At 42.7% G+C, this 26,130-nt stretch overlaps 1 protein-coding gene across 6 annotated transcripts in view; it reads left to right on the top strand.

The window, feature by feature from the left end:
- dst (dystonin) overlaps positions 1-26,130 on the top strand; it is a 273,589-nt gene that overhangs the window by 197,062 nt on the left and 50,397 nt on the right. For all 6 annotated transcript variants that reach the window (XM_037538377.1, XM_037538378.1, XM_037538379.1 and 3 more), the window contains 10 exons: positions 1,299-1,794; positions 3,059-4,527; positions 15,548-15,709; positions 15,888-16,058; positions 17,427-17,593; positions 18,003-18,162; positions 18,369-18,695; positions 18,849-18,933; positions 24,253-24,494; positions 24,755-24,961. In XM_037538377.1, the coding sequence (XP_037394274.1) occupies positions 1,299-1,794; positions 3,059-4,527; positions 15,548-15,709; positions 15,888-16,058; positions 17,427-17,593; positions 18,003-18,162; positions 18,369-18,695; positions 18,849-18,933; positions 24,253-24,494; positions 24,755-24,961 (3,486 nt within the window). The remainder of the gene's footprint in view (positions 1-1,298; positions 1,795-3,058; positions 4,528-15,547; positions 15,710-15,887; positions 16,059-17,426; positions 17,594-18,002; positions 18,163-18,368; positions 18,696-18,848; positions 18,934-24,252; positions 24,495-24,754; positions 24,962-26,130) is intronic.

Genomic DNA, 26,130 nt, shown 5'->3' with positions numbered 1-26,130 from the left:
CAGGAAAAGCACTACTAGCGCTTTTTCATGCTAGTTATGAAGAAAAGGACTATAATACATTGAAACGACATTAAACTAAGATAGTACAATGGTTATCATGACTTCTTTAACAGAGAGAATTCTCACATTTATGGGTTTCTTTGGTCGCTTGTTCAGTCGTTCAGTGGTAGGGTGAGGGGTGGAATGGGATTGGGCCTTACTGCAAACTCTTAAGATCACTTACACCTCAGTGAGTGTAAGATTGTTTTCTTACATAGCTCCTCTGGAATAGCATTCTAGACTCTGGAATAGCATTCTAGAGAATTTTAGAAATGCAAGCTCCAGAGGTGTTTTTAAATCCAGAAAATGTAGGATTACATATGTCTAGAAGTACTTTGGCTCATTTTCTCCTGTTTGAAATGATGCTGTTATTTTCATTTAGTGTGTATTGCTTTTGTCTTTCCATTATTTTACTTATATTCCCATGTAAAGCACGTTTGTGATGTTGTAACTAAAATGAAAAATATTTATTAATATTAAAATAAATATTTATTGATACAAACAAATCTATTGAGAAGAGGGCAAAAGGAATTTAAACTTCTTGTTTTCCAGCAATGCTTCCTGAGTGCTATAGCTGCACTCTGTACTATCTCTATACTCTGTGTTATTGGTGTGCAGTAGCATTCAGATGGCTGCAGTAGTCTTTCTATGTGTTCTTAATTGAACACAACAAATTATAACTTCTGGCCAAAACATAAGACACAGGCTCTTGCCCATTCAGATATCTCACTTTTCTTAAATATGTGAATATAAAATAGAGAGAAGCTAATTTGCATATCAGAAATCATAATTTACTATTGATCTTTAAAACATTAATGGCGATTTTAATAGTCTTGCTTGTCCCTGGTAGCAGCCATTCTGAAGCCTGAATTTTGCCTGTACTTTTGTCCATTTTTATAGGTGATATTGTGTTACACAGTGTCAGAAAGCACATTATGTCTATTTGCAATTACTTGGCTGGAAATGTGATGATTTAACATGCAGTTTTCATGATGATAATTGGTGAGATATACACTTACATTATTTGTTAGCTACATTAGCCTTGTAGCTGCAGCACAAAACTAAATAAGCAAGCCACTGAAAGCATGATTTGGCTAATTGACTACATTTGGGAAGAGAAAGACTGTTACTACTTCTTTAAAAGTTAAAAGCCTTTAAAAAACAAAACTAAGGTTCTGAGTGACACGATAAGATTCCACCTTATAAGCACCTGAACACGTTGTATGTCTCTAATATATCGAAACAAATCTCCTGTTTAGATTCTTCTGAAAGAGTTTGAAGGCCGCAAACCTCAGTACGAGCAGCTGAATGAGGCAGCTGTGGCCATCACTAGCACATCTGGAAAGCAAGACCCTGCAGTAGAGAAGGTGAAGGAAAAGGTAGTTGCTATCACCCAGAAATGGCAGGGCCTGACAGGCCAGCTGTCTCAGCGCGATGCCCTCATCGAGCAGGCGGTGGGTAAAACCACACAGTACCAGGAGCTTCTGCGGAGGCTGGGTGAGAGTGCAGCTGTCCTGGAGTCTCAGCTCAGTGGCCAGCAGGCCCTCAGCACGCAGCCTGATGCGGTCAAGAAGCAGCTGGAGGACACAAATGCTATCCTCTCTCAGCTGTGTGAGGAGAAGAAGAGGCTGAAGGAGGCAGAACGTCTCTGCTCTGAGCTTTCAAATCTGGTGACTGAAGAGTACCTCAAAGCCAACCTCACCAAGCAGCTGGAAAGTGTGTCCAAACCTTTCAAGCTCCTTGAGGACAAAGCAGGTTTGTTGGATCTCCTTATTTAACACTGTTCTGGAAAATGCAGTACCTGAAAAATGTGTCATTGCTTACATTTACAGTAATGGAGGCTTGCCAAGTGACTCCTCAGACTGTTGAAGTGCATTTATCCCAAAGATTTTTGTGGTGTGTCAGTGTTAAGGCATCCCAGTAGCTATGTTGTACTACTTTGCTTCAGAACAACATTAGCAGATGTTTCTTATGTGGGGATGTCTGTTTTAAGCTGTACTGTACTCGCGATGACAGAATTTCGCAGTAACCACCATCCACATTCTCAGCACATAACTTAGAAAGTAAAATAAAACAAAAAAGGAAAAACAAATCTGGATGTTTACAGCCATGAACCTCAAAAAGTGTGGAAAACACATTTTATTTATGCTGAAATGGGCACCATGTGATAGGCCAGGGGTCAGTAACCCAGATGTCAAGAAGAGCCATTTTGTCCTTTCAGCAAAAATCAACCGTCTGAGCCACAATATTTTATGTCCATTTTACCATCTTGGCTGTAAATGTCTCAGTATAATGTGTTAGTACAGGCTAACAAATTTAATAAATAAACGAAAACGCAGTCTTATTTTGCTTTGCTTTTAGTCTTAACTCAGCTACAGCCGTTTTTCTCGCATCTCTGGCAGGAAACCGGAAAGCAGAATAGTTTATTGTAAAATGTCTCTCAAAGGTTGTTTTTTTTTTTTTTTTTTTTTTTTTTTTTTACGAGGCTGAAGTTGCTTCTCATTCACCACCTTCATGTTTGAACTTTTCTATTCCACCTTAAATCATGCAGCAGGCACCATTTAAGGTGGAACATGAAAATTCAAATGAGAAACTTCAGCTTCAAGACTTTTTAGTGTTTGACAGTTTCTCGTTGCAGCTTAAATGTATCAGAAAACCAGCTGGAGTGATTATAAATGGATATCCATTCATCTCCAAACTATCGATGTACGCTTTCCTCTTTGCCATTTTGTTAGCTATTAGTAAGGCGTTGCTATGATGACCAGCAGTCTGCATGCTGATCTTCAGAGTTAATGGGTGAATTAGCAGTTATGCTATCCAGCGTTTAAGACCACTTATTGTTAAATCTGTTAGAACAATGAGCAGAGTTGTATTTTACTGTAAAGGAGGATTATTTTATTTTCATCTAAAATCTAATTCTGCTGTGGAACTAAAACAGGGCAGTAAAAGAGCAGACTGCTGCGATTGTTTGGATTGTCTTATTCACTTATTTAACCTTGACTCATTTTGCATTCACTAGGAAAGCGGATTCGGCAGCTCAACTCTGCTTTCGCCAGCTCCCAGCAATTCCATCAGATGTCCAAAAATTTCAAGGACTGGCTAGACCAAAAGCTCCAGGAGCAAGCTGAGCCTCAGTCCATCTCTGCCAAGGTAGAGACTTTGAGCGAGAACTTGAAAGAGCACAGTGCAGTGCAGAGGGCCCTTAGTGAACATGAGGAGTCATATAGCACCATCATGAAGGAAGGGGAGGCTCTTCTGCAGAGCACAGAGGGAGCAGAAAAGGTGGCTCTCCAAGGGCAGCTCTCAGTTCTCAAGTCTAACTGGGAGGAAGTGAAGAGGAGTGCTGCGGAGCGCGAAGAAAAGCTCAACACTGTGATGGAGAGGGCCCAGAAATACAAGGAGCATGCGGAGAACTTGAGCTCTTGGCTTAAGGAGTGTGACGAGAGGCAGAACAAGGTGAAGTTCAGTGTCAATCCTGTGGAAGTTGACAACTCCCTCTCGCAGGTGAAAGCCATCCAGAAAGACGTGGACAAGCACAGAGGTCAGATGGAGCTGCTGAGCACAGCTTCTGATAGCCTTCTGGAGGTGGCCACGGAAGACGTAGATGCTGTAAAAGAAGAGAAGGCAGTCATCGGGAAGAACCTGGATAAGTTGGCAGAAGATTTGCAACTCAAGAAGGAGTCACTGGATAAGCTGTCACAGAGGCTGAGGGAGTTTAGTGACACACACAAAGAGCTCAAAAGTCAGCTTGAGGGTTCCAAGAAACAACTAGAAAGTCATTCTAGCCTCGGTGTCCAGGCTTACAGTAACAAGAACCTGACTAATATGAAAGCTCAGCAGACAAGCCTAGAAGCTGTCCAGACTCAAGTGGACCACCTTAAAAGTGTAGCTCAGAGCTTGGTAGTAGATGTACCAGACACTGAGGGGGTAACGGACCTCCTTCTCCAGGCAGACAGCTTGGAGAAAGAGCACAGCTCTATCAGCAAAGCCGTCGAAGATGCCTGTTCAACGCTGGAGGACAAACTGCAGGGCATTGGCCAATTCCAGAACACCATTCGGGAAATGTTCACCAGCTTTGCAGACTTTGATGATGAGCTGGACAGCATGGCCCCAGTGGGCAGAGACCTGGAAACCCTCAGACATCAACAAGGTGCCATTCAAAGCTTTATATCTAAACTCCAGGATCTGATGACCAACACAGCGAGTGCCCGAGACAAGTGCAAGAAGATGCTAGAGTCAGAGGCCTCACCAGATCTGCTGGGCCTGAAGAGAGACTTGGAGGCCTTGAGCAAGCAGAGTGGCAAGCTGATGGACAGGGCCAATGGCAGGAAAGAGCAGGTTGAAGACACTTTGAAACATCTGGAAGAGTTCTACAGCAAATTGCAGACTTTCACCCAGAAGATGACTGGAGCGGAGGAGCAAGAAGAATCCCAAGGGCCTGTTGGCATGGAGACAGATGTCATCAACCAACAGCTGGAGACTTTCAAGGTAAGAGGATCATCTTTGTTTGTTTTCTGCTTTGCCTTATTGCCCTCTACAGTGCTTAAATGGCACTCTACATCAAGGCTGTCAAACTGAAATCACCTAGTGGCTGCTCGCCAAGTGGTCTTCTTCAAGGGGGACTGGATGAAACAAAATATATCCATAAAATTTATTTTACCTAATCTTGTAAATGAAATTATAGGAAATGTGTCCCATTAAAATTAAACCATAGTAAGCTTACATTTAACTGGAGACTTTATCATTCCTGCTAAAGGTGTTGAAGTGAAATCTGTGTTTTCAGTGGATTTATTTAATAATTTCTTTTATTTCTTAATTCTGACACACTTATCTCCTGCTGTGTCCTGAATGAATGCATGAAGACAAATTTAACTATCAGTCTAAATTAAAATGATAGCTGAGTATGTTGTAGCTGTGTCATTCGCCATTTGGAGGGGATACCATGTCACAAAGGCTACAGAACTTAAAAAAATGCTTAAAATATTCAACACAGCTCCAAAAGTTGGTATGTACATTTACACAGTTAACATAAAATTAAATAATACTTCACCATAGGATTTCTCTGATTTTTCTTTTGTCACCATGCATCTGTAGAACAGCTGGTCACATAACCAGTTTTCAACATTTGAGAAACCATTTTTAATATAAAACAATATTTTTAAGGATTTTTAATTTAGGATTTTGTGTAAGAAAAGATTCATGTTTATTTTTTATATCATTAATGTTACGCTATGTTTAAAAACAATGTATTTTTTATGTATCAGAATCTATGTGTCATTTATCACAGAGATTGTGGGCACTGCTGTTATCAGGACTCTTATAGTTTAACACAGAATTTTCAGCTCTATTAAACTGCTTCTTTGGGTCGAGGCTCATCAGAGTGGAAACAGATCAAGGCACGAGAAGGCGAGTCACACTCGCTCACTATATTTCATTCATTTATTAATAATTTTGTTAATCAGGCAGCTCATAACTTCTGTGCGTCACTGGTGTTATGTGCTTTAATGGCTGTGTAATTGAAAATTTGTCAAAAAAATGCCAAAATATAATTTTTATTACTGATTTTAAATAGTTGCACAAGGTCACCTGATGACCAGCGAGTCAGCCAGTTTACAAAATCAACCAGTTTTAACCAGAAAGTCACTGGAGTCACCATCACTGGTGTTACACCATATTCATACAACACCAGTGACCGTAAAATATGTTTGGAATTCAGCTCTTCGTTTTGCATAATAATGTATGATAATAGATGTTAATGGACATATTCATTGATTTAAAAAAAATTAAATATACTGAAAATATATCCAAATATGTATTAAAATACATGTATATATATATATATATATATATATATATATATATATATATATATATATATATACACATATATATATATATATATTCATGTTGTTAATATATTACTTTATTAAAATATGTTAATTACAGTATTATTTTTATTATTATATTTATTATTTTTAATGTTAATTTAAGATGATTTTTTTACTGCTCAAATACAGGAACTGCACTGTACAGTTTAGCATGAAACAAACTGGTGTGGGTTAAGCAACATTTACTCAGCCTGTTAGCCACGTGCTAGCCTGTCCTGTGGGGACCAGCCTGTTCATGTATTGGTGAGCATCTGGTGGTAACAAAGAGCTCCTGCCTGAGGGCCCTTTGTTGTGGGTGAGCAGTTAGCCAGCTGGGAGCCAGCGGGGCTGCATGTATCGTGAGTGGGTGAAAAGCAGCAGAGTTTGACTCTTGCTCTTTCGCCCGTATGAGGGGGCAGAGGTATGACCCTCCAGCAGCTCCGGACAAAAGAATCAGAAGCTCTTCATTTTATGATTTTAACCCACCGGCTACTTCACTGCTTTCTCTGTTCCTGCTTTCAGTTCAGGATTCTTGGCACAAGCTCTGCCTGGAAGTGTTAGATTCACTGCTTAAGACAGACTACTAGACAGGCACACTCCAGGCCATGGTTAGGATTAGGTTTTGGGTTAAGGTTAAGGTTAGGATTAGGGCCAGGGTTAGGATTAGGTTTTATCTTGAGGTTAAGGTTAGGGTTAGCATTAAGGCCAGGGTGAGGGTTAGGATTAGGTTTTGGGTTTTAGGTTAAGGTTAGGATTAGGGTCAGGGTGAGGTTTAGGATTAGGTTTTAGGTTGAGGTTAGGGTTAGGATTAGGATTAGGTCCAGGATGAGGTTAAGGATTAGGTGTTGGGTCGAGGTTAAGGTTAGGATTAGGATTAGGGCCAGGGTGAGGTTAAGGATTAGATTTTGGGTTGAGGTTAAGGTTAGGATTAGGACCAGGGTGAAGTTTAGGGTTGAGATTAAGGTTAGGTTTAGGATTAGGATTAGGGCAAGGGTGAGGTTTAGGATTAGGTTTAGGGTTGAGATTAAGGTTAGGGTTAGGATTAGGTCCAGGGTGAGGTTTAGGTGTTGTGTAATGTTGGTAGCAACCTAAGGTTAGGTTTTGCGTAAAGTAACACATTAACATTAATGTGTAAACAGAACATCTACAAGATATTTACTTTAGTGTATTCAGGCGCTTCACTACAGCTGCTTCACTGATGTTACAGATATGTTACAGATAATCTGGTAAGAGTTTATTAATCATTTACAAAGGAGCACTCCAAATCAAGTGTTACCAAAAACGTGGTATATTGCCGTCTGTACTGAATACTTCTCTGTTTATTTGAAATTATAATACAATATTATCTCTTCCACTGTGCACAGATATATGCAGATAGATGACGTCATGCATCTAATTTCAAATGTGTCCAGTGTCTTTAAGCCTCCTATTGTTTGTTTGTTTCTTTGTTTTTTTTTAAGACTGTTGACACTTATCTCTCAAAGTCTTTGGTAAGCCCTCTCTCCTTTTCCCATCTGGTCTTGTGGTTCTCAGGTCAGTTCAGACCTCTCACATCTCATGGCTCCAAAGCATCAAACGTGTGCTGGAGCTGTGAGAGGAATTTCTGGATGGTTCATAAGTTCAGCAAAAGCGTGAGGGAAGATTTAACCCCTCCCCCACCCCCTTACTTGTAAATAGACCCAAAAACAAAGCCTAAAAGTTCACAGCTGCCGACCAGCTCTCCTTTTATGTGCCAAAATCAAACCGCTGCCACAAATTTGTCTGAATGTTTTCTTTGGCGTAAAAAAAGTTTTGTTACTATATTTAAAAAATGGGCACATTTCTAGCAGTTTTTGTGGCATAAAGTCTTAAAGACATTGCATAGGACTGTGTACCATATCAGTTCAGGATAAAACACATCTGTATTATCAAGAATTATGGCAATATTTTTAAATATCCTAAAAGCCTTTAGATGCTCATGGAGTCGAAAGAGGTTTAACCTATATTTCTGCCTGCTATATTAAAGTGGCTATTTATAAATAAATCTAGCTTTATAAGAAAAGCACGCAGGGTAAGCATCGTAATGCTTTTAAAACCGAAATATAGGCCACTATAAATTAGAGTTTATATCACAAAAGTACTGGAGCAGTCTAGGCCGGGTGGGTTATGGGGCATCAGCTGCAGCTGATTGTTCGGGCCCCCATGCTGCTTGTACTCTCACTCTTTTGTCTCGCTGCGGTGTCTGAGAGGCTCCTCGCCGCTCCCTCAGCTGCTGGGTCAAAATCATCATTGTTCTCCACACCACGGTCATTTAACTCGGGGAAATTAACCAGATCAATAAATCACAAAGACGTGGCGAGATTGGGAGTTTCAGTTTGGTGACTGATCTTGACTGTTCAGGATTATACAAAGAGCAAAATGTAGTGAATTCCCCTCAAAATTTGGTGTCACTTATCAGCAAAATGCACAAGACGAGCACATCTAATCGCATTTCAGACCTTTTTACTCCGTTCTAATCTGACCATTCAGTGAGAATTAGGATGCAGTGGATCCACTGGGTGCCTTTGAAAGCCTTTGCCGTCTTTGTGCCATTTTCTTTATCGTTTTTTTCCCCTTTTCTCATACTTACAGTATGAAATATTTGTGGGAGGTGCGTGGGTGACTGTGATGGGTGAGTGCATGCTTTTTTTCCACTACTCGGCCATGACCTCAGCATCTCCTGTGAACCTAAAGGAATTTCTCTCCTCTGAGTCATGTCCATTACTAACTCCAAAGGTGATGATCTGGAAAAGAGTCCTTATGAACCCAGGCGCAGTTGAGCTTCGTCATCGTGTGGACTTTTTTTTGCGAAAAAACCCCCAAGAGGAAACATGAGACCCCTATTGCACCAGAACACTGAGCCTTTTGCGCATTGTTGTGCGATGATGGCCTCGCCATTTTATAGAGATCCCATTTCATGTGTTTCAACTGAGGGGATTTGAAGGAACACCTCATATTCATACGCAGTTGATGTTAACCATAAGAGCTCTAAAACGGGACAGTGAGACTGTGTTCAGGACAACCTTTGTTCTCTCCTGAATAATAGTTGTATGTTTCATTGGCTGGCTCTATTGTTTGTGGGAGCTGTGAGAGATACTGTTGACAGAGGGTTTTCTTTCTCTCCCCCCCACCAAATAGGCCGATGTTGCTGTCCTGTTTATCTGCTCAGGCATGTGTTTGCTCAGATATCTAGTTAAAACAAGTGCAGTCATGCTTGCACTGTCAAATCACAACAGAACAAACCTTTTTGTAGTTGTTTCCTGCATTTACAGCGCTTAATGTTGCAGTACTTAAAAAAACTTATGCTTAAGAAAGGGTGTTGGTAAAGCCAGCAAGTAGGTATAGAACCCTGACAACTCAAGGAGTGGGTAGGTGCACAGTTCAGTTGCTCTTTTCAATGATTTCCTTCACTTTTTTGAAATAAGACTTTGATGTAGTGTTAAAACAGTGTTAAAGTCTCAAAACATACCCTTCAGTCCCAAGTACATACTTTCAATATATGGACTGACTGGATTGACTACCTAAGCAGCAAAAATAGCCCTTTTTTAGTTATTTTTTGTACAATTGCATATATCCACCATATATTTAGCCTACAGCAGTTTAGCTCCGCCCATCCATATATTGAAAGTATGTATTCGGGACTGAAGGGTATGTTCCAACATAGTTTGGGAACAGCCCCTTCCTGATCCAACATGACTGCGTACCAGTGCACAAAGCAAGGTCCATAAAGACATGGATGAGCGAGTTTGGTGTGGAAGAACTTGACTGGCCTGCACAGAGTCCTGACCTCAACCCGGTAGAACACCTTTGGGATGAATTAGAGTGGAGACTGAGAGCCAGGCCTTCTCATCCAACATCAGTGTCTGACCTCACAAATGCACTTCTGGAAGAATGGTCAAAAATTCCCATAAACACACTCCTAACCCTTGTGGAAAGCCTTCCCAGAAGAGCTGAAGCTGCAAAGGATGGGCCAACATCATATTAAACCCTATGGATTAGGAATGGGATGTCACTCAAGTTCATATGCGTGTGAAGGCAGACGGGTGAATTCTTTTGGCAATATAGTGTATATCAGTCTTGAACAAATACACAGGAGCCAAAACAGCCTGTTTAATTATAGGGATAGAAAGAGATTGGAAAATAATTCACGACTGGTAGATAAAACCACACAAATGTCATAACTGGACCTCATGAATGGGAAAAAATAAATGAGGAAAATGTAGGATATGGGAAATATACATAGCTCAAAAAAGGTTCCACTATTGCTACGAGTCACTTTTTTGGTACGATATAGAAGCTTTTTTCTAAAAGTGTACCAACATATGTCAGATTGTTCTATTTTGTAAAGGAGGGGTGTCCAATCTAATAAGTACCGGTGTGGGTGCAGGTTTTTGTTCCAAACAAGAAGAGCACACCTGATTCCACTCATTTAATCAGTCAGTCTCAGTGTTCTCAGTGCATCGAAAACCTGCAGCCACGCCGGCTCTGTGTGGGTAAGATTGGACACCTTGTTTGAAAAATGGCCCATTTGCTTAAAGTAGTATTCCTCTGGTAAACAAGCGAGATCAAGCTAGGCGACCCCAAAGTATGTGCCCTTGGAAGGAACAAGAAGACGAATGTTCCGCCTCCTTTAATTCAATGCCTGGATTATGTCAGAAGTATGTGGGATTCAGCTGCTGAATATCCTTTCTCTAAATCCCACAGATCTCTTTAACCGCTTACTCGGCTTCCCACTTTTCTCTCCTCATGAGTGCGGAGAGGGGCAGCAGACCATGCCTGGATCCCTCTGGGCTGTCTTGCTCTTCTGGAGTTGACGGTAATAGAAACAAAAGGGAATTCTTCCAGGGTCTTGCTCTGGTCTTCTCCCAGTCTGGACATTTGTTATGGGGAAAAAAACAAAAAAAACCTAAAAAATACTCACCGTGGACTTGGCAGAGTGTGCACTGCTATTACCTGTGTTTACTACCTCCCTACACATTCCAGAGTAATTAAGAGAATATACAGACAACTCAGCTTACGATAACAGGAGAGAGAGAGAGAGAGCGCGAGAGAGAGAGAAGAAAGGGAGGGAGTGAGGATATCTATTTCTGCCCTGTGTGATGTCATCTGAAAGGGAGCTGTTCGCTTCTCAAACTCTTTTTTTTTTTTTTACTCTCCCCCTCCTTCCTCACTCTTTACTAAAGGAGGAGGTCTACTATCAGAGCAGAATATGACTAAGACATTAAGTAGAATAGGCCACAGAGACAGAGGGGGAGAATTAAAACAGGGTCAAGCATCCACCAATCAACATGTGCTCTCAGCACAAATGGAGCTGTGGCAGATGTTGCCGGAATAATGAGTAGGGGGCGGGGCCTTCAGACCATTGCCAAGAGGGTGTCTGTCATTGCCGGTTGGACCGCAAGAGAGGCAGGAGCGGCTTTTTGTTTATCCTGGAGCCCCGCGGCTTTTGTTTTCGCAATTTGGAGGATCTGTATCAGAATACGGCACCTTGCACCACAGATACTTCTGCCGACTGCTCGGGAGAATCTGAAAATTCAACGCAGGATGTTTGTGATGGAACTTAGCACTGAGGAAACAGGCAACAATAAGCAAGTTCTGACCATGGGGAAATTACAGGAGCTGCCTACATGGAATCAGATGTTCTGAAGGAAGAGGAAGTATTAATAAAAGTGCTGAAGATAACTTTTTATTCACTTGTTGTGATGAAGCATTTTTTGCTTTATTTTTTCTACTGAGATCATATTTTCATAAATTGAAAGTTCTATGTGTGTGCATAGGATACTGCTTATAGAAGTTATTTTTATATTTATTTTCTGACCTCTTGTTCTTGAGCATGATGCACTGCGTTAGAGCTCAATGTACAAACTGATGCATCTATGCATTATTGCCTTTTTTTGCTTTTTCTCCTTTCAACTGAGGGATTGCACTGAAAACCTGTACCTCGTTTTTAAAATATGTATACATAAATTTTACAAGTGTTCGTTGTCAGAATGGGTAAACCACTTAGCAGACCTGACTGCCTGCGCCAGAACCCCTCTTGTGTGGGGAAAGGAGAAGAGGAAGACCTGAACATTGACGACTGCTATGTCCCGCAGAGGTCCATTTACGACACCGTGAGGCTCAATGAGCAGATTAACTCGGGTTCGAAGGGAAGCCTGGTTTCCAGGCATTTTGTTGGCACTTTGCCTTATACCCACCGCACCCTGGACATGAGCGCACTCTGCGGGAATGGGGTTCTGACTTCGTCCAGCGCTTTTGAGTTACGCGGCAGACTGGATGAGCGGGTGGTTTTCGACGGGTTGAAGTTTAACGGCGACGTAATCCGTGGAACAGGTACCATCCTGGGCAAAGCTCGGAACCAGGGGGACAAAAAGGAGCCTCTGCAACACCGGCGCTCCTGGAGAAGCTTTGCGCCGGCCAACCTTAGTGAATACGGCAGCTGCAGTGGAACTCTGTGCACTGACGCTGGAGACCGGCAAGCCCTGGTTGGCCGAGTGGGCCGAGGGAGGAGCGTGACCAATTCCTTGACCTCAGAGGACGACTCTGGCCTTTGTAGTCCCACCGCGGAGCGAGAACGCCGGAAGCAACAATATCAGAGGCGAGGGGGGCCAGGCACCAGAAGCCTGTCCTCCTCTGAAGCTGTGCATGTGTCCGGGGAACTGAACCCAGGGCGTTCCCTCAGTTCTGAGCAAGAGTTTCCCTTCTCCCACATCAGAGACTCTGCAATGGCACCAACGGCAAAGTACTACATGGACACCACGGTGCAAGAAGGCACGCAGTTTAAAGATACGTGTGTCGTAGACCTCATCGATGCTGAATGCATTGTTTCTGATGGCGATGTACGAAGCAGGATCGCAGCAGGGTTGATGAACAGAACGCAAAACTTGACCCATGATGGCCAGCCGAGGATGATCTCAGGGTACGAGGAGTTACCCACAGCTGAACTCCTGGAGGACGCTTCATCTCAGGACAACTTTGAGCTTTTAAGTGTGGTCGTGACGCAGCCTCTGGAGTCGCAGCCTCTGGAGTCGCAGCCTCTGGAACAGCATGTCACTAAAGATGCAGAGTCTTACGAAAAGGAACAGAGAGCCACAGAGTTCAAAATGGCTGATTTAGAGGACTTTTTGTTGGCTGTGGAAAGGGAAACAGGTCTCGCCAATGGAATTAAGCGGACAATTACATACATGGGAGATGAGGAGATAGAGAGCTTGTTATCATCCTTAGCTGCATGTTCCCAGATTGATCTCTTGGGCTTGCCATCTTCGCAGGTATCCCAAAATATCCTTCATCGTCACCAGGCCTTATCTCTTTGAGTGAATCTGGTGTATATGATTAGCATTTCCTGGGAAGTTGGATTGCACTGCCCTCTATATCTGATTACGGGCTGCCTGAATTGAGTTTGTTGCATTTGTCGGTCAGTGACTCAGCTTCTGTGATCCTGCCCAGCTGTGTTAACTCATAGTAGCAGGCACTTTCTAAACTGCTGACTAGCTGTAGACAGTATTTCTTTGCCCAGTTTGGTGGAAAGTCATGCCATAAAAAGGACAAAAATACACGAACAGTTGTTATAAAAAGGAGTAAAAGTAAATAGGGCTCATTTATTCAGAGACAGAAAGTGGCAGGTATTCTAAATGAATCTTTATTTGACAGGAGTTTCTTTTTTGTGGTCTGTGAGTTTTTGAGTTTCTCCTAGTTGATTTTCCCCCAAACAGCTGACAGAAAGTGTTGTGGGGCAAAGATAGCCTTCATGTAGATACATGCATGTTGGAGCCTTCTCTACTATAGTGAGGATAGTACAGTGAGTCTAAACAAAATCTCCAATAGCAGATGCCATTTCATTTTAGTAGCGTTGAGCCCTGTTTAGCCTTGCAGAGTCATAATTTATTTAACTTCTTAATTCTGCGGGGTATATTTTGATTTGTCCATTTGACTTTTCATGACCAAATCGTAAGGCAAATTATTCAGTAACTGCATGAAATAAATGCAAATTGTTATATTTATTTATTTTTGTAAAAGCTCCCCTCAAATTAACAGAACATGTTTTATGATCTACACATATTACTATATGCTTACAATTTACTGCTGAAAGCCAAAATTTTCAGATGCTCTTTGTGTTATTTTATAAAACACATTTTTACAGAGCAGATCACTGAAGAGACGCTGTTTGTTTATAGTTTATAGCCCAGATTTGGGGGAAAAATGGCTTGACTTTCAGTAGAAAAACAAACTGTGAGTTCAGCTTCTTTTATTATAAGGGTTTAAAATGACATCACCATCTATTTGACTGGAAAGAAGACAGTTACAGCCTCAAATGACACCCACCTTCTGAATGTAGCTTATGAAATATGAAAGTTGTGAAAAATATGACGAAGTGCATTTTGGAACCACCGGTGGTTCCAAGGAGTTTAAGAGGTTAAGTATAAGAATCTGAAATCTCTGTATGTTATAATTTGGACTAAACCAGAACTGAATAATCAACTGTTTTGCTACATTATACCCAAGGAGTAGCATTCAACATTGGTTTAATGTAAAATTTCATGATCATTCAGTACACAAAGAGCAGGAATCGGGACATAATTCACATCTAAGACTTTCACCCTTTAATGCCTTTAATACATTTCCATAATCTGTAATAGGCTCACATTTCCGGAGCGTATCATCACTGTCAGAACAAAACCTCATGTCTCCAAAAAATAAGTGAAAATATTATTACCTTTCTATTTTTGGACCAATTCTATTGGTCTGTTAATCAAGAAATGTTGGCACAGTGTAAAACAGCACTTTTTGGTTTTTTTTTTCCAAATTGTGTAAAAAAATTAAAATGCAAAAATGAAGATATAAGGTTTCGTTAAAAGAATCCCATTAAGGTCTGGAACAGAACTGATGGTTGTAATTGAGAATACGATCAATTTTGTGATCTTTGTGTATGATTTCATGTACCATTAAATGATACATTAATATGTAAGTTATAAGTTATTGTCACTGTCCAATGAAAAACATTTATCTCTAATTTTTGCAGTTTTTGCTTTTTTGCATCATTTGAGCTCAGCAGCCGTCCTTTACATTATGTGAAAATTTCATGATGATTGGACCAATAGAAATGCTCCAAATTTGCTGAGAATAAAAACTTTTTCCATTAACTTGCATTGAAAGTAAAGAAAGTTTTTGCCCTCTCCTATAAAGTTACTATTTTGGAGATACTTGTTTTTCATTGGACAGCGACGTTATGCAAGTTACTCTTCCACTCTGAGACCGCAAAGCCAAAGCTCTTCATTTCTCAGTTTGGAGCTTGATGTTGGCATGTAGCTGTGAGTGTTTGTGATAAGTTGGACAAAAGCTCATATTTTCTGGTTCAGCTGAACTGTACTGTAATAAAATACTGGCCAAATCTTCCAGCTCTTCATCAGGATAACAAAACTAGCCCATTTTCCAAGAGCTGAAGGTTTGAAAATGATAGCGTACAATGCGATAAAAAAAACCTTCTGAATGGTTTTAATCAAACGCTAATCAGTGAACCATAATACATTATGGTGTCATCCACAGTTGCAAACTTTCTAATGAGATTACATCAGTGTTTCCACTCCAATCTTAACATGTCTTACTACATTTTCCACTGGCTGCAGGTTTTCCAGAAAGAGGCTATTGAGTCGCTTCAAACACAGTTGCAAGACCTGAACTGGTTGGGCCAGGGACTTATTCAGAACGCCCCTAAAGGCACCAGCACAAAGAGCCTTGAACATGACCTGGAGGAGGTCAACACCAGGTGGAACACCCTCAACAAAAAGGTGAAATGCTATTATATTCACTGTTGATTTCGTTATATTAGCTTTTAGGGTATGAGCCACAAACAGTGATGTGATATAAATGTGATTATCACTTTTGGTGGATTTTTCCACCTGTACTATCTGAGGCCTGTCTTATGAGGAATACCTACAAGTGTTTTTGTGTGTGTGATGTTTTCAGGTGGCAGAACGGTCGGCACAGCTCCATGAAGCTCTGCTGCATTGTGGCAGGTTCCAGGATGCTCTCGAGTCTCTGCTGAGCTGGCTTACAGATACGGAAGAGCTGGTGGCCAGTCAGAAACCACCATCAGCAGAGTTCAAAGTCGTCAAAGCGCAGATACAAGAACAGAGAGTAAGTCTTCAGCAGTACCGCAATAGATTTTGATCATCACCAACAATTTGCCTCCACTAAAAGCCAAATCAGGAACTAGTGCAACAGACAGATTACTCTGTAGCACCTTTAATAATGGGTGGCGGGAGGACACCGGGGCAGCTGTGAAGCTTTTTTTTTTTTATCATTCATACACAACGCAAAAACCACTTGGCTTGTCAGCTCACCGACAAATTAAGACAAGACGCTTGCTGGGACTTTCAGTCCTTTCTTTCTTTCCTTTTTGTTCAGTTCAGCTCAGGTTAGCTTTGCTCTGCTCGGCTCGGCTCTCTTGCCTTCATGTGTCTCCTTCTCTCTCTGGGCTCTGCCATCTACTGAGGGAAGAGATGACTGTAAGTAGGCTGGCAGAAACAAGGCACAGGTGAATGTCATCAGCTACTTAGCCCGTTGGTTCAGTCCAACCGGCTTCTCTGTCCTGCATTCAGCACTCGGCCCCGCCCCCTTCTCCACATACTGCTTAGCTGTCGATAGCACTGCAAGACTACTCCCACTAAAACAAGCAAAACACCTTTCCATTCTGCCAGTTAGTAGTCAAACAATTTGTATTCACTGTAGCCATTGAAGGCAATTTCTGCCTCTTTTGGACATACTTCTGTTTTTGCACTATGAATTTGTGCCAGTTGTACAAGATTGTTTACTATAAAGAACGCTGCAGTTGTCTGTTTCATCTCTGTGGATCGACATGAATAGTTTATCACAGCAGGGGGTTCTCACGCCTCCCCTAACAGAGTTACAAAGAAAAGATGTTTTATTTGACAATATTAATCAAAAATATGTGCAGAATGTCAACCAGGGGGCTTAAAAAAAGAAATTAATTTTGCCAATTTTGTTTTTTGCCCTATATTGTCAGAAATAAAGGTTCTGTGCAGGTACATTTTTCATTCATCGAGGTACAAACAATGTAAATGTTCCCTCAAAGGTACAGCAGTGGTTTTAAGGTCTGATTGTGAACCTTAAATCAGTTTCTCCGGGTGAAAAGTTCGTTTTTGTACCTTTTCATAACCGAATGTTTTAAAGCAGAACAATAAAATAAAAAAGCCTGGAGGCGAGACGGGGTGTGTGGAGTCAGTACAGCTTAAAACATATCATTTCAGTGGATTATGCTTCAGTTATGTTCCCTAAGTAAAGGTACGGAGATGTACCCTTGAGGATCCCACCCCAGAGACAAGAGAGGTACTGCCCCGTGACGGTTTAGTACCTTTATTTCTGAGAGTGGAGTGAGAGATTAGGACGTTTTAGAAGCTATGGGACATTTGCAGTTGGTCATAATCATGGCATGCATATCGTGTTTCCATATAAGTTTATTTTTCTCTCTTTCGCTGTGGCCAGCTCTTACAGAGGCTGCTGGATGACCGCAGACCCACAGTCGAGCTTATTAAAAAGGAGGGGGGGAAGGTGACGGAGCTGGCCGACACTGCGGATAAAGAGAAGATTGGAAGGGAGATTGAATGCCTGGGGCAGAGGTGGGACACTCTACTGAAGAAAGCAGAGAACAGGTAAACCTGATGTGCTTCTATCTAATAAAGATTTTATATGCTGGTCTCAGGAAATTAATAGCTTAAGTATCCAGTTTTTTGAAGAACAGCTGATAGAAAAATGATTAACAAGCTATTTCGATTTTTTTGAAATTTGGAAACTCTTGAGATTTTTTGCCTATTTGGCAATTCCCTTGTAATTTCGTTATATCCTAATATAATAATAATGAACGGTAATGTAATTACATCTAAAACTAATAAATGTAATTTTATCTGGATGACATAGTTGTCCGAATATGTCAATGTTTTGCATATCTCAAGATGTGTATTTTCCTGGATGGAGACCATGTTGTTTGAGTATATGTCAGTTTGCCAGGCCCAGTGTTAATCACAGATTATGCATTGGGCTGGTGTACTTCTTTCCTGGCAGACGCAAGCAGCTTGAGAGCATTTTGGTGGTTGCCCAGCAGTTCCACGAGACCCTAGAGCCATTGGTTGAGTGGCTCACTGCTACAGAAAAATGCCTGGCCAGCTCTGAGCCTATTGGCACCCAGACCTCCAAGCTAGAAGAGCAGATCAGGCAGCATAAGGTAAGATAAGCAGTGCTGTCAGACACAGAGCGACTCGTCTTTCCTTTAGACCCATCCGCTTTTGATTCTTTTGTCGTACCTTTGTGTTCTGGTCACTTTTGTTCTTTATACCCTTCACGCTCTTCATTTGTTATTGTTCCGTTCTCTTTATGTTGGTACAATCATCTCCCCACCCCTCCACTTTGTGTGCCGTTCCTGGTAATCAGGCCTTAGAGGAGGAGATTATAGGCCGCAGTAAAAGCTTGTACCAGGCCATGAGTCTGGGACAGGTGCTCCGGACGGTCAGCTGCATGGACGATAAGGAGCTGGTCCAGGCGAAGCTGGACAGCACTCAGAGCAACTACATCGAGCTCCAGGAGCGCTGCCGCAGGAAAGCAGAGCTGCTGCAGCAGGCGCTGGCCAATGCCCAGCTCTTCGGGGAGGATGAGGTGGCTCTCATGAACTGGCTTGATGAAGTCCACTGCAGGCTCAGTGACGTCTCCGTACAGGACTACGCGCCGGACGTGCTGGACAAACAACATGCTGAGCAACTGGTAGAACAGAGCTCCTCCTCTTCAGGCTTTTCTCCTCAGTTTTTCATTTTAATTTAATTATGTTTTTCATCAGCATCATCATTTACAGTCCCTGTGTTTAGTGAGTTAGTTTGTGGCAGTTTTCCAGTTTTTAATTTATGTTTTTATGGCCAGGCGCTTCATGAGGACATCGAGTTAAGGAGGCAGAATGTTGACCAGGCCATGCAGAATGGACTAGAGCTGCTGAAACAGACCACAGGTGAGATTTATTTATTTATATTTTTTTATAGAATATTGATTTGAAAAGAAATCTTAAAAATATTAAAATCTTTAAAAATGTGTCATGTAATTTGAGGTGTAAACAGTAACGTGATAGGAACCGAGTCACAATGACTACAAGACTAATATAGCCTTTTTATTTACTATCCAAAACCAACAATGAACCTACACGAGTTTATACATGTGATGTCAGTGGTAGAATTGTGGAGAATCAAAAGAAAAAAGTTTTCTTTGGGTATTACTGCACCCTGCATGTTTCCTCCACCATAAATGGATTTTAAGAATACATTTTTGATCAAAATATCTCAGAACAACTGTAAAGCAGTGAATCAGGCAGTGTATTCATAACCATTCTTTGTAGTAGCTTTCTGTGATGAAGCTTTCAGAGGCATTAAAGTTTTCAGATGTCTGGTTCCTGTCACCACCACTGTGAAAGATTTCATCTCCCATCAAACGGACACTAAAACAGACTTGAACGACTTACATTTTCACCATTTCATTATTCAGACATTTTGAGATTTGGAATTTCCCTTTAAAGGTGCTGAAACACAGTGTGAATCAGTGAAATACAATGTGTAGGTTTTGTGAAGCGTTACAGTCTCACTCCTTGTATTGATGTACATAAGGGGAAGGAAAAAGCCTTGCAGTGTCTTACATTTCTCTAATAAGGGTGGTATTAAATATAATATGGCATTATTATTTACATTAATGCATTGTGGAACAAAACCCATCATACATTGAAAACACATTAGCAAACCCTTGTTATAAACTGTCTATTTTGACCAAAATGATGTTTGTTAGATTGTGTGAATATCTTGATTCATCTAAACACCTAAAAGGCACTACAATTTGTGGTTGGTCAGGATGCTCACAGCACACAATAAAACATTCAGAGATTGGTTAGAGGCTCATTTGCATATTGGACACTTATATATTAGTGTGATGTCAGGGTGATGACAGTATTGTGAAGGCCAGTGTTGCGATTATGAATATGGAACTATACAGTTATTTGCAAATGTTTGGGCACCCCTGATCAAAGGTTATGCTGTTGATTTTCTAAGTGCGTACATCCTCTACAGAGAACACACTCCTGCACAATTTAATACACAATTACTGTTTATTTGCTGTATTTAACATATTAGGAAAAAATAAAACTTAAAATGTGGCTTGTGCAAAAGTCATGGCACATTTAATATTTTACACATTTTTTCCTTACATGTAATTGTAACTAATTAATAGAAAGTTGTGTTTAAAATGTGTTTTCCTGTAGAGAATGTTAAATTATTTACACTTAAAAATATATATTTATATGCTTATAAGTTTACAGAGAAGGAAAGAACATACTTTACTTTTAATGTAATTAAGGAATTAATTTTGGTTCATTTCTTTTGGTCCATTCATCATGAAATTTACACACAATGTAAAGATTAACAAGCATTTTCCAAATGTGTCAAAAACTGAAAAACTATAAAAAAAAATCTAGATACAAGGTTTTGTTCCACCAGCAGCGAGATATATGGATATATATTCTCAGCAAAAACACATCTACACAAATAAATCGATTTTGAAAATGTGTCCTGGGTGCCTAAGACTTTTGCACAGTACTGTGTGTGTATATATATATATCCATCCATCCATCCATCATCTTCCGCTTCTCCGGGGTTCGGGTCGCGGGGGCAGCATCCTGAGCAATGAAGCCCAGACCTCCCTTTCCCCAGCCACTTCCACTAGCTCCCTGGGAGGGATTCCGAGGCGCTCCCAGGCCAGCTGGGCGATATAGTCACGCCAGCGTGTCCTGGGTCTTCCCCGGGGTCTCCTCCCCGGTGGACTTGCCTGTGACACCTCCCAAGGGAGGCGTCCAGGAGGCATCCTAACAAGATGCCCGAACCACCTCAACTGGCTCCTCTCGACGTGAAGAAGCAGCGGCTCTACTCCGAGTCCCTCCCGGATGACCGAACTTCTCACCCTATCTCTAAGGGAGAGTCCAGCCACCCTGCGGAGGAAACTCATTTCAGCCGCTTGTATTCGCGATCTCGTTCTTTCGGTCATTACCCAAAGCTCATGACCATAGGTGAGGGTGGGAACGTAGATCGACCAGTAAATCGAGAGCCTTGCCTTATGGCTCAGCTCTTTCTTTACCACAACAGGCCGGTAAAGAGCCCGCATCACTGCTGACCCAGCACCAATCCGCCTGTCAATCTCCCGCTCCCTTGTACCATCACTCGTGAACAAGACCCCAAGATACTTAAACTCCTCCACTTGAGGCAAGAGCTCATCCCCGACCCAGAGAGGGCTCTCCACCCTTTCCCGCGTGAGAACCATGGCCTCGGATTTGGAGGTACTGATCCTCATCCCGGCCGCTTCACACTCGGCTGCAAACCGATCCAGTGAAAGCTGAAGTTCACGGCCTGATGTCCCCAATAGGACCACATCATCTGCAAACAGCAGCGATGTGACCCTGAGGTCACCAAACCGGACACCCTCCATCCCCTGACTGCGCCTAGAAATTCTATCCATAAAAATTATGAATAGAATCGGTGACAAAGGGCAGCCCTGACGGAGTCCAACTCTCACTGGGAAAAAGTCTGACTTACTGCCGGCCATGCGAACCAAGCTCCTGCTTTGTTTGTACAGGGCCTGAATGGCTCGTAGCAAAGAGCCATGTACCCCATACTCCCGAAGCACCTCCCACAGAATACCCCGGGGAACACAGTCGAATGCCTTCTCCAAATCCACAAAGCACATGTGGACTGGTTGGGCAAACTCCCATGAACCCTCGAGAATCCTGGAGAGGGTAAAGAGTTGGTCCAGTGTTCCACGACCAGGGCGGAACCCGCACTGCTCCTCCTGAATCCGAGGTTCGACTATAAGCCGGACTCTCTTCTCCAGTACCCTTGCATAGACCTTACCAGGGAGGCTGAGGAGTGTGATTCCCCTGTAGTTGGAACACACCCTCCGGTCCCCCTTTTTAAAAAGAGGCACCACCACCCCAGTCTGCCAATCAAGTGGCACCACCCCCGATGTCCATGCAATGTTGAAAAGGCGTGTCAGCCAAGACAGCCCCACAACATCCAGAGCCTTGAGGAACTCGGGACGGATCTCATCCACCCCTGCAGCCCTGCCGCCAAGGAGCTTTTTAACTACCTTAGCGACTTCGGCCTCAGTAATGGACAAGCCTATTCCCGTGTCCCCAGACTCTGCCTCCTCACTGGAGAACGTGTCGGTGGGATTGAGAAGGTCCTCAAAGTATTCCTTCCACCGCCCAATGACGTCTTCAGTCGAAGTCAGCAGCACACCATCTCCACTATATACAGTGCTAGTGGCACACTGCTTTCCCCTTCTGAGTCGCCTGACGGTTTGCCAGAATCTTTTCGGAGCTGACTTAAAGTCACTTTCCAAGGCCTCACCGAACTCTTCCCACACCCGGGTTTTTGCCTTGGCAACGACTGAAGCCGCAGATCGCTTGGCCTGTCGATACCTGCCAGCTGCCTCTGGTGTCCTACAGGCCAACCATGTCTGGTAGGACTCCTTCTTCAGCTTGACGGCATCTCTCACCTGGGGTGTCCACCACCGGGTTCGAGGATTACCGCCCCGACAGGCACCAACTACCTTGCGACCACAGCTACAGTCAGCCGCTTCAACAATGGAGGAGCGGAACATGGCCCATTCTGAGTCAATGTCCCCCACCTCCCCCGATATCTGGTCAAAGTTCTGACGGAGGTGTGAGTTGAAGATCAATCTGACAGGTTCTTCTGCCAGACGTTCCCAGCAAACCCTCACTATACGTTTGGGTTTGCCTGGTCTGACTGGCATCTTCCCCCACCACCTGATCCAACTCACCACCAGGTGGTGATCAGTTGACAGCTCAGCTCCTCTCTTTACCCGAGTGTCCAGTACACATGGCCGCAAGTCCGCTGACACGACTACAAAGTCAATCATTGAACTGCGGCCTAGGGTGTCCTGGTGCCATGTGCACTTATGGACATCCTTGTGTTCAAACATGGTGTTCGTTATGGACAAACTGTGGTTTGCACAGAAGTCCAAAAACTGAACACCACTCGGGTTCAGATCAGAGAGGCCATTCCTCCCAATCACACCCCTCCAGGTCTTACTGTCGTTGCCCACGTGAGCGTTGAAGTCCCCCAGTAGGACAATCGAGTCTCCAGGAGGAGCACTTTCAAGCACCCCTTCCAAGGACTCTATGAAGGCTGGGTATTCTGAACTGCTGTTCGGTGCATAAGCACAGACAACAGTCAGGACCCGTTCCCCAACCCGAAGGCGTAGGGAAGCTACCCTCTCGTCCACCGGGGAAAACCCCAACATACAGGCGCCGAGTCGAGGGGCTATGAGAAAGCCCACACCTGCCCGCCGCCTCTCACCATGGGCAACTCCAGAAAAGAAAAAAGTCCAGCCCCTCTCAAGGAGATTGGACCCAGAGCCCAAGCTGTGTGTTGAGGTGAGCCCGACTATATCTAGCCGGTATCTCTCGACCTCGCGCACCAACTCAGGCTCCTTCCCCGCCAGTGAGGTAACGTTCCAAGTTCCAAAAGCCAGTTTCAGCAACCGAGGATCAGAACGCCAAGGCCCACGCCTTCGGACACTGCCCGATCCACAATGCACCGCACCCCTACTACTGCCCCTCCCATCGGTGGTGGGTCGATGGGAGGGGGGACTCATGTAGCTCCTTCGGGCTGGGCCCGGTCGGGCACCATGAGTGAATGCCCGGCCACCAGACGCTCGCTGGCGAGCCCCTCCCCCAGGCCTGGCTCCAGGGTGGGGCCCCGGTAACCCTGACCCGGGCAGGGTACACGAGTCCTGCTTTGTTGTCCTCATAGGGGTGGTTATGGATCACACTTTGTCTGGCCTGTCACCTAGGACCAGTTTGCCAGTTTATATGTATATACAGTACTGTTGTTGGAAATAACCGTTGTTAGAAATATCTTTACACGAGAAGATAAAACATGCTTAACTTAATGTAAGTCAATGGAACCAGACGTTTTTCCTAGTAATTTTGGGTCATTTGCTTTAGTCCATTCATCATGAAATTTCCATGCAATATAAGGGAACAGACATTTTCAAAAATGCTAAAAATGGAGATACGAGGTTTTGTTCCGACAGCAGCGATATTGTGGTATGAAATTATACCATAAGAGAAAACAGCAACTGTAGTTTGTCTGCTAGTTTTCTTGTGGTGTTATTATTTTTTTGTGGGCTTACTTGCTCTAGCAGTGAAAACCTTATACAGCATGAACGTTTAAAGGATGTGAAGCAGCTGACGTGACTGTTTTGACACTTACAGGTGATGAAGTTGTGGTCATTCAGGGCAAACTGGATGGAATAAAGACAAGATACGCTGAGATTAGCACAATGAGCAACAGTGTGTTAACGACGCTGAACAAGGCCCTGTCTCTGGCCACCAAGATGCAGCACACGCACGAGGAACTGAGCTGCTGGCTGGAGAAAGTGGAATCTGAACTGGCCACGTTCAGAGCTCAGGAGTCGGTGGGAGAGCAGCTCACTCACGTACAAGAGAGGCAGAAGGCGAGTCATTTTACTGATCAAGACATTGTTAAAGTTTAGGTTTTGGGTTGAAGTCGGTAAAGTTAGGTTTTGCGTAATGGAAGTAACACATTAACAACACATCTACTGAATGTAAGTAATGTGTCAACAGAACATCTACAAGATATTTACTTCAGTGTATTCAGGTGCTTCACTACGGCTGCTTTACTGATGTGTTGTTGATAAATTACTGATTTTATTATACATGAGAGTCACTCTTAGGCTCCTTACTGAATTTCCAGGCCCTAATGAAGGAGGTTCAGGAGCATAAGCCAGTGGTGGACACACTGAATGAAGTGAGCAGTGCTCTGCTGGAGCTGGTGCCATGGCGTGCCCGAGAGGGTCTGGACAAACTGGTCACGGAGGACAACGAGCGCTACAGGTCTGCTAGTGATGCCATTGCTCAGCATGTAGATCAGACAGGAGCAGCCATCTTAAAATCACAGCAGGTAATATGCCAAGTATTTTACAGAACTTTACAGAAATCTTTGAAGAAATTCATTGTGTTTGTTGTACTCTGCAACTCTAAAGTTATGGTTGGAAACAAATGAGATAAATTCTTGTAATGCCCAACAGAAAAGCCATCAGCATTAGTTTCTCTAATTTATCTATAAAGATACAGCCAAATGAGCCCGCTCAGTAATTAGGGCTTCAGGAGCTGAACAGAAGGCCATAAGCATTCGATTAACTGCCAACATAATTAGAGGAATCAACCAGTCACATTTTTTTATTTAAAATGGATGGAACCAATTTTGTGAGGAAAGATCATTCTAGCCTTGCTTCAGGTTCTAGATGTGTCAGTGACTGTAAATACGAGCCATAGTCTAAGCAGATTTCAGCTTTATGCCAGGGTTTTTTACTGAAAGAGTCACTGTAAAACTGCTACAAGGTCAAATAAATGTTAATGGCCAAAAAAATATTCGTGCAAATTTATGTTAGCTGACAGCAGAAGTCGGCAACATGCAGCTCTTCTGCTGCCCTGTTGCAGCTCCACAGCAGAATTAGATTTGTAGGTAAAATAAAATAATCCTTCTTCACAGTAAGATTAGCTCTGCTAATCATTCAAACAAGAAATGGTCTCAAACACTGGAGTTAATGTAGCCCAAAACTGCTAATTCACCCTTTAACCCTGAAGATTAGCGCTGCTGCTCACCATAGCAATGCAGACAAGTCTCGCCTAGCTAGCATCTAACGAAACAGCAAACATCAATAATTTAATGTTTGTCATGCTAGTAGCACACATTGAGTCATATTTACAGCCAAGATGGTAAAATGGCCGTAAAGTGTTGTGTCTCCCAAGGTGGTTTGATTTTTTTTGAAAGGACAAAATGTCTCTTCTTAACATTTATGTTGACGATCCCTGGCTAACATTATCTTATGGGTGATTTTACTTTTTTTACCACATTTTTTACATCTATGTCCCAAACTGAAGGCCTATGGCATCATTCACTCCTTTCATTTCTACAGTAATCAGAAAATGAAAAATGAAAAACTCTTTTTTCATCTTCCACTGGCATTAATATAACCTATATAAGCTATAACCTGTACCAGTCCTGTAGGCATCGTTTACTATGTAGGTTTTCCATGGTAGTGGCTAACATGTCTGATTTCTGGTGTG

The sequence above is a fragment of the Pygocentrus nattereri genome, chromosome 5 (assembly GCF_015220715.1).
Source record: "Pygocentrus nattereri isolate fPygNat1 chromosome 5, fPygNat1.pri, whole genome shotgun sequence".
NCBI lineage: Eukaryota > Metazoa > Chordata > Actinopteri > Characiformes > Serrasalmidae > Pygocentrus > Pygocentrus nattereri.
The sequence above is the reverse complement of the archived record's forward strand: the minus strand, read 5'-3'. Positions and strand labels throughout refer to the sequence as shown.